General features: G+C 45.9%; 1 protein-coding gene across 1 annotated transcript; it reads right to left on the bottom strand.

Moving 5' to 3' along the window:
- Positions 1-1509: 1509 nt before the first annotated feature.
- Positions 1510-7803, bottom strand: LOC102974299 (zinc finger protein 154-like). The gene is made up of 3 exons (XM_024116954.3): positions 7086-7803; positions 5444-5570; positions 1510-4063 (listed from the first exon to the last, which is right to left on the bottom strand). Exons 1-3 carry the CDS (start codon positions 7344-7346, stop codon positions 2730-2732), a joined length of 1722 nt encoding a protein of 573 aa, XP_023972722.2. The 5' UTR covers positions 7347-7803; the 3' UTR covers positions 1510-2729.
- Positions 7804-8368: the final 565 nt, after the last annotated feature.

Here is an 8368-nt window from a genome sequence, read left to right as displayed (position 1 = left end):
TTCCCTTGTGGTGCAGTGGCTAAGAATCCACCTGCCAATGCAGGGGACACAGGTTTGAGCTCTGGTCTGGGAAGATCCCACATGCCACAGAGCAACTAAGCCCATGTGCCACAACTACTGGGCCTGTGCTCTAGAGCCTGTGCACCACAACTACTCAGCCCATGCGCCGCAGCTACTGAAGCCCGCGCGCCCTAGAGCCCGTGCTCTGCAACAAAGGGAAGTCACCGCAATGAGAAGTCCGCTCACCGCAAGGAAGAGTAGCCCCTACTCGCTGCAACTAGAGAAAGCCCGCGCAGCAACAAAGGCCCAATGAAGCCAAAGAAAATAAATAAAATAAATTTTAAAAGTTATATATTCACCTACACTCTGATTCAGGTATTGCATTGTGAGGTATTAACACAAGAGAAAGGAAATATGTCAATATGAAGAACTGTATCCAATTTCTGTACCACTTTTATTTGCAATAGCCAAAACTGGAAACAATGAAAATATCCATAACAGATGAATAAATAAATAAATAGCGGTATAGCAATACAACACACTTTTCAATAACATAAAAAGGATGAACTACTCATGTAAGCACCATGAACTGCAAAATAAATATGCCACATGAGGGCACCCAAGGAAAAAAAAGACTAAACACTTTATGATTTCAATCATATAAAATTCTAGAAAATGCAAACTAATTTGTTATAATGAAAAGCAAATTAGCGGCTGCTTGGAGGACAAAGAGATTATTAAAGGATTATTAAAGGTAAGTATGGGGGTGACAGAAACGTTTGGTTTCATGGATTTATATAGATACCAAAAATTATCAAATTGTATAGTTTAAATATATTTACTGCATATAATTTATACCTTATTAAAACTTTAAAAATATGATTCAACTTAAAATTCTGGATTTCCTACTCTAGAAAATCAGTTTTGGCAACCATACTGACTCAATGGGCAGGTTCAGCACTTGCCTCAGTGGCAGCAAAAATAGGTGAGAAATTTTTGAAGTGGAAACAAAGACTATTTCCACTTCATTCAACAGGGATACTGGATGGGTCAAAAATACCATATCACTAGAGTAAGAATCTCTCTTCTCTCTATCCTTGTTTTCCTGTTTGCACAGCAATGGCCTTAGGTGAACAGCCCAGAGAAGCCACAGGAATCCACAAAACGTTTTGATTATTTTCTCTGACAAGGCCTTCAGCTACACAAGATATACAGTTCTGGACGTCCTGAGAATTTCTGTACCTGCTCATCCTTCACAACCATAGTGACTAAACGTTGTGAGCAACCTTTTAAAAGAGGCACATTCTAACCATTATGTTGTAGTCTCCTCCACTCTCTATTAATCCAGTGTTTCTGTAACAATTATCACTTCCCTGGCCCCTTTAATCTTAAAATCACTGATGTTACCCTACAGAGTTCAGGACATCAGGGCACATAGCTCCACTGCAGAACCTGGGGAACAGATTTCCCTCAACAGTGCTGAGCACGATGAAATATCGCCTGTGAACAAGAGAATAAGTTTATGTTGCTCTCAGAAGCACTAAAGGTTGTCACAGCAACCAAGAACAGCCCCCTCCTCAGTTTGAACTCCGAACCTACAAAACATCATGGCATGCCATCTAAAAATTAAGACCACAAAGCCCTGCAGTCTTTCCTTGAAGGTTTTGAGCAGCAATGCAACCTAGGCCAAAACTGGAGAGGCATATTCTGCCATCATACTGTCCCTGCTGAGGCACACAGTTTGGGATCCTGACCAGAGCAGTTCATCTCTTCAAGCCAGCAAAACCAGTTAACAACAAACCACCCCACACAGTGAACAGAACCCCTAAGATCAATGGTGACTTAAACAATAAGACCTTTATTATTATACAAACAAGAGGCAGACTGTTCCCCAGGCTGGTGACTTGGAGGCTGGAAAATCCCATCACTAGAGTCTCATGAGATCAATAATATCCCTGAAAAATGTAGTCCATCTTTTCAAATCACCAACGGAGTCCTCTAGGCCAAAACTGGGTAAGGTCCATGATTTAACTCATGAGGGAGGAAAAAAAACTGGGAAAGACTAAGTGTTCAAGCTACTCATGAATCATCCTGCAAATAGGAGAGCACTGGGGTTTCCTTCCCTGAACACACTAGGTTGAGTGAATGTTGCACACTATGGGCATCTGCCAGGTGGTTAGATGTGACGTGACTTCTGCTACAGAACTGGCAGTGACATAAATCTGGCAAGGGCCCTGGACAGGTTAAAAAGTGCAATGCAGCTCCCACATACCTGGAATTTAAGTGGATGTTTGGATGTATGTGGTTCAATACAGGCAAATGGCATCTTCATAAGGGATCTCCTCCTGTGTTGTTGCACTGAACAAAGAAATTGTATATCCCTGCACATTGAAGGTAGTTCTCCCATTTGAAATCTGTGGTATCCCATAAGGTAAGTTCTTCAGCGGAAGGCTTTCTCACACTCAGTGAATTTATAAGTTATAAGGCCTTTCTCCACTGCAAATTCTCTGGAGTGTGTTGAGGCTAAACTTTGGCCAAACAATTTTCCACATCTGCCATACTCATAAGGCTTTCATCCAATGTGACACTATGGTGTTTTAGGAGCCTGGAGATGAATTTCCCACATTCAAATGCGCGTAAAGCCTTTCTCCAATGTGAACACTCTAGTGGTCACTGAAGTTGGACCTATGGGTAAAGGATTTCCCACCTTCACTGCACTCATCAGGCCTTTAACCAGTGTGAACTCTTCGGTGTTTAATGAGGCTGGAGCTATGGCTAAAAGATTTCCCACATTCGCTGCACTCATAAGGTTTTTCTCCAGTGTGAATTCTCCTGTGTTTAATGAGGCTGGAGTTTTGAGTAAAGGATTTCCCACATTCACTACACTCATAAGGCCTTGATCCAGTGTGAACTCTCTGGTGTTTCAAGAGACTGGAGCTGTAAGTAAAGAATTTCCCACATTCGCTGCACTCATAAGGCCTTTCTCCAGTGTGAACTCTCCGATGTTGCAGAAGTGCAGAGCTTTGGCTAAAAGATTTCCCACATTCTCTGCACTTATAAGGCCTTTCTCCACTATGAACTCTACGGTGTTCAATGAGGCTAGAGTTTTGAGTAAAGGATTTTCCGCATTCACTGCACTCATAGGGCCTTGATCCAGAGTGAACTCTCTGGTGTTTTATGAGACTGGAGTGGTAGGTAAAGAATTTCCCACACTCACTGCACTCATAAGGCCTTTCTCCAGTATGAACACTCCGGTGTTGAAGGAGTGCAGAGCTTTCGCTAAAGGATTTCCCACATTCACTACACTCATATGGCCTTTCCCCAGTATGAATTCTCCGATGTTTAATGAGGTTGGATTTGTTGCTAAATAATTTTCCACATTCGTCACACTCATGAGGCCTTGCTCCAGTGTGAACTCTTCGGTGTTGAATGAGGCTAGAGCTTTGCCTAAAGGTTTTCCCACATTCCCCACACTCATAAGGCTTTTCCCCAGTATGAACTCTCCAATGGTCACTGAGGCTGTAGCTTTTGCTAAAAGATTTCCCACATTCGCTGCACATGTAGCATTTTTCTCTAGTGGGGACTCTTTGGTGCTGAAAAAGCATGTGTTTGCAACTAAAGTCTTCAGTACATTCTCCAGAGTTATAATGAGTTTTCCCCCTGTGAAAGGCAGCTCCACACTCAGTTCCCCTGTTTGGCTTCTCCCTGGTGTATGTGGACTCCCCACGGGAAAGGGACTTCCCTGACACAAAAAATTTGCAGTCTTTCATAAATGAGGTTCTGTCCATGTTGCTTCTGAAGCATTTCTCTCCAATGTTCTGCTTTTGGTGCTGAAGTTTTGCACTGAAATACAATTGCTGCTCCCATGCCCCAATATCGTACAGTTTCTGCCTCTGGTGCTCAGTCAAGTGCAAAATGTCTCCCAAGTCCGGGCTGCATATCTCACAAAAATGGGCCTTTTGGGTGGACACACCTGCCTTGGGAGTACTGACCTGTGACATTCTATGTACAGAAATGCTCTGTTCAGGAGGTGCCTCTTCATCCTCTGCTCCACGCCAACAACCTGAAAGCAAGTAATGCTGGTGAAGTGCACATTGACTTTGGTGGGAGGGGAAAGCTACTACAAAAGTGTGTGTAACAAACCTAGGAACCTGTCCATGGGATTGTTTGCAGGAACAAGGAGTTGGTTCCAGTTGAGGATGGGTCTGCTTAGCACTACTGAGCTATAAAGATCACAGAATGGGAGAGGTCTCATGAGGTGAAGGACACAACCTTGTGGTGGACACAAAAAGAGACAGGGTATGCAATTCCTTCTTCTACAAAGAACTTTGAAAAGGAACCTGTCTGCTGGTGACACATGAACACTGTATAAAAGGGTTGTGCCAAGACCCAAGAAAATACGACTATAGCAGGGCAGCTGGTCTTTAAGGACTGTTTAAGAATGTGTGCACACCTCATGAAACAATACATAGGGGGACTTCCCTGGTGGTCCAGTGGTAAAGAATCGCCTTCCAATGCAGGGGACCCAGATTTGATTCCTGGTTGGGGAACTAAGATACCACATGCCACGGAGCAACTAAGCTCGCAGGCCACAACTACTGAGCTTGCATGCCTCAATGAGAGAGAGAAAACCCACACGTCACCACTAGAGAGAAACCCACGTGCCGCCGCAACTAGAGAGAAGCCCGCACGCCACAATGAAGACCCGACACAGCCAAAAATAAATAAATAAATAAATTTTTTAAAGTTTAAAAAAAAAAAAAAGAATACATAGGGGCCAATGCAGAAAGCACTGCAGTTGGAGTAGTGAGGAAAAACGGGTGAGAGAGGAGTCCAGAGATGTGAGGTTAACCTCAGGTTGGAAGTTAAGAGTAGCAGTGACAATAGAGATGATGAATTGGCCAAATGTCAAGAAAGGGGAAGGAAGACAGAAATGAAGTGTGGCCACTGGTATCAAAATTCTGGTCAAACACAGTAAGCTTCTGGCATGATTTGAATATGGCATTGTCATCATGCCCTCTATGTGCTACTATGCAGGACCAGGATCCCTCTGAGTCATCTTGCTTGATTTATATACATACTGTGAACCTCTGTGAGTTCTCCAACCCAACCCCACTCCATCACTGATCAAATACATGGCACCTTGATGATACAAGAAGCAAGGGATTCGATATCCTATGATAACCATAATGGAAAAGAATAAAGAATTTTTTTCAAAGAATAATAACAATAAAAGAACTGTAAGTCAACAGCAAAGCTAATGTTGGGCATTCTAAAGGAAGGAGAGGGCAGTGCACAAACCTCAGCCCAACGAACCACAGCACCAACCCAGGGAACTAAGGAAGGAAGCAGTGCCCATGGTCCTGATGTGAGGACTGCTCCTGGGGAAAAAAGGGAGGGCAGAGACTAGTTCAAGGCACAGAGGTGGGTTTGACAGCCTTACCCAAGGAATTTATAAGTGCCAAGTTCTCCAGCATCACGTTGTGGTACAGGCATCTCTGAGCATCATCAAGGAGATCCCATTCCTCCCAGGAGAAGTACACGGCCACATCCTCAAAGGTCACACTGCCCTGGCAAGATGGAGACAGATTAAACCACAAACAGCCCCTTTCTCAGGGACAACAATCCATGCCCCATGCCCATCCTCCTCCCAAGCTCTCCAACTCAGAGGAGAAACCAGGCTCTGGCAACATTGGTGCCACTATCTTCAAACGGTCCCATTGATCACTGGGACCAGCCGTCAACAAGAAGAGGTGGGTGGGCAAGTAGGTATCTAAGCTGTGGACCTGGCATAGAGGGATCCACACACTCATGCCAGGCTATTCCACTGGTGTGGCCAAGGTCACATAAGTCTCAATACCAGGGCCCTGGGGTCATCAAGCATGCTCCCTCTTCAAGTACACAAAATCCTTGAGACTGGATCCCACAGCCCATGCCTATGGTGGTCACCACCTCACTGTCCCACACCCTAGACTTCCAGGTCTGTGTATTTAGCTGCTCACTTAATGCCTCCACTTAATGCTCTAGGAAACATCTCAGAAGCTCCTGATATCTCTGGGGAATATTACTCCTACTACCAACTTCCTCATCTCAGTTGACAGAGCTTCTATTCCCACACCTGCTAAAACAAAACAAAACAAAACAAGCAACCCTAGGAATATCCCTGAATCCTGTTTTACTCCCTCATGGTTCACATCAGAAAATATAGTTGTCACTTTTAAAAACACACATCCAGAATCCAATCATACCTCCTAAACCATGACTCTGGTCCACTGACCCTCACCTGGCTTATAGCAGTAGCCTCCATGCCGATCTTCCTTACTCCTTCCTCCAAGCCACAGTCTATACTTCATGCAACAGCCAGATGTAGCCAGTTAAGACGCTGGTAATACTACCTCCCTCCTCTGATCGAAACCTCCCATCACCAACTTCTCAGCAGTCTTTCCAGTCCTGATTACTGTCCCCTGATCTTTATTCCCACCTGAAGGAAAAGGGACTTTTCCTTTCCTGGAAACTCCCAGTTGAGTTTTACCTCAAGCATGTGCTACCAGTTTCTAGGATAACCTTTCACACCTGTTTACAATGGTTGCCAGAAACAGAAACACCTTCACATAACCCTGGCCTTAGGGTTTCTCCAGGGCTTCCAGACCCTAAACTGGGGGCACGGCACTTACGAGTCGCAAGAAACCACAATCCAGAGAACATGTGGGTGGAGGTCAGGGCCAGTGAGGGAATGCGGCAGCCTCCACTTGGCTGTGTTGTTTCCAAAAGGCGCCTCTGTAGCCGTGGGAAACGTGGAAAAAGCCAAGTCTTGAAGAATGAGTCTATGGCGGGGTTCGATGGGCTCAGACCTCCCTATACCCCTGCCTGACCCTGAAGACGGGACTCAGGGTAGCTATTCAATCTCTGTTCCTCAGTGATCGGTTCTACTCTTAACAGGTGTCCCTCCGCCTGTCACCCTTGCCCACGCCCCACCACCATCCCGGACACCGGGCCTGGGCTGCGGGTACGTGAGCAAGCGCCCCGCACTCGGGGCTTTAGTCTGGTGCGGTGAGGGCGGTGAGGGCCGGAGGACGAGCGTTTACCTGAGGAAGGCTCCTCAGCGCCGCCGCCGCCATCGGACTCTGTGAGCGGAGCGGGGCAGGGAGAGGCGGGACGCAGGCACGGCGGACCCTCTCCTGGGCCTGGCGCGGAGCCCCCGGGCGGCGTCGCCGAACTTCAGACCCGCCTCTATGCTGCGGGGACAGCCCCTCCTCTCGGACTTTCTCAATTCCGTCACCTCGAGATGGACCCACAATTCCCAAATCTCTCACACTGGTCAAACAAAAACCAAGGGTAGCTAACATGGCCGCTGTGAAAAGGAAGCCAGAAGTTCCGCCCTCACTTCATGCGGCCTCCAGTCTCTAAGCGTTCATTGGGTAGCGTTCCTGCCGCTCGATACTGAGCATTCTGGGTAATGTAGTCCCAACAGACCCACACATTGAGGAGACTGGGCTTCTTGCTGGAAAGGACTAGCTCTGCCAGGAGGGGAGTTGGGAAAAGATATATCCAGGTGAGCTTTGCCCCGCCTTTAAAGTGATCTTGATCCTATTTTTGCCAAATGCTCTCTGCAGCTGATCACCCAAGTGTTTGGAGACATATCGTTTCGGACTCGGTGAAGATCGGCATGCTCCCAGAAGCTAAAAATACTATTTCAAGGAATTCCTTGGAGGTCCAGTGGTTAGGACTCTGGCTTTCACTGCTGAGGGCACGAGTTCAATCCCTGGTGGGGGAACTAAAATCCCACAAGCCGCGGGGCACGGCCTGGGGGTGGGGGAGGGTGGGGGTGGGGGAGGGTGGGGAAGAGAGATTCAAACAAACAATTTCAGATGCCTCCAAAGGCTACAAATCCAAACGAACATATTTTTATAGAGTCAGACACAAAATGTGTTTGTTAGCGGAAGCTAATAAACATTATCTTATTTCAATTCAAATGCATGCACTCCAAAGCATAAAGTTAGTTTTCCAGTCTATGTACATTTGGTCAGGGGCAAGAGAGAAAATACTCCAGATCGTGTTCCGTCAAAGAAGATAAAGGAAGGATATTGGGCCACCCTGAATCAGGAGTACAAAAATAGATCTAACAGAGCCTCTCCTTGACTAAACTTTAGTCAAGCCCCTCTAAGCTTTTTTTTTTCTTTTCTTTTCTTTTTTATTTTATTAGACCCAGTCTTTGGGCCTTGTCCTCAAGAGCAAGAATTCTGCTAAGTTGGTTTGGCAAGAATTTCCCATCCTCAATGTCTGATAGCCACTGATATCTGATGAAATTTCCTCATCCCTCACCATCACACAGGTAATACCTGATCACACTGACCTACACCTTCTGCAA

Source organism: Physeter macrocephalus, chromosome 17, assembly GCF_002837175.3.
Source record: "Physeter macrocephalus isolate SW-GA chromosome 17, ASM283717v5, whole genome shotgun sequence".
NCBI lineage: Eukaryota > Metazoa > Chordata > Mammalia > Artiodactyla > Physeteridae > Physeter > Physeter macrocephalus.
Note: the sequence above shows the minus strand (reverse complement) of the source record. Positions and strands in the feature narration are given on the sequence as shown.

What these genes read in the sequence shown, in the direction of transcription:
- LOC102974299 (XM_024116954.3), bottom strand. Translation starts at nt 7,346, where the DNA reads ATGTTAGCTACCCTTGGTTTTTGTTTGACCAGTGTGAGAGATTTGGGA. An exon ending in CGCTGAGGAGCCTTCCTCAG is followed by an intron (nt 5,571 to 7,085) that starts GTAAACGCTCGT and finishes CCATCTTGCCAG; the next exon opens with GGCAGTGTGACCTTTGAGGA. An exon ending in GGCACTTATAAATTCCTTGG is followed by an intron (nt 4,064 to 5,443) that starts GTAAGGCTGTCA and finishes ACTTGCTTTCAG; the next exon opens with GTTGTTGGCGTGGAGCAGAG.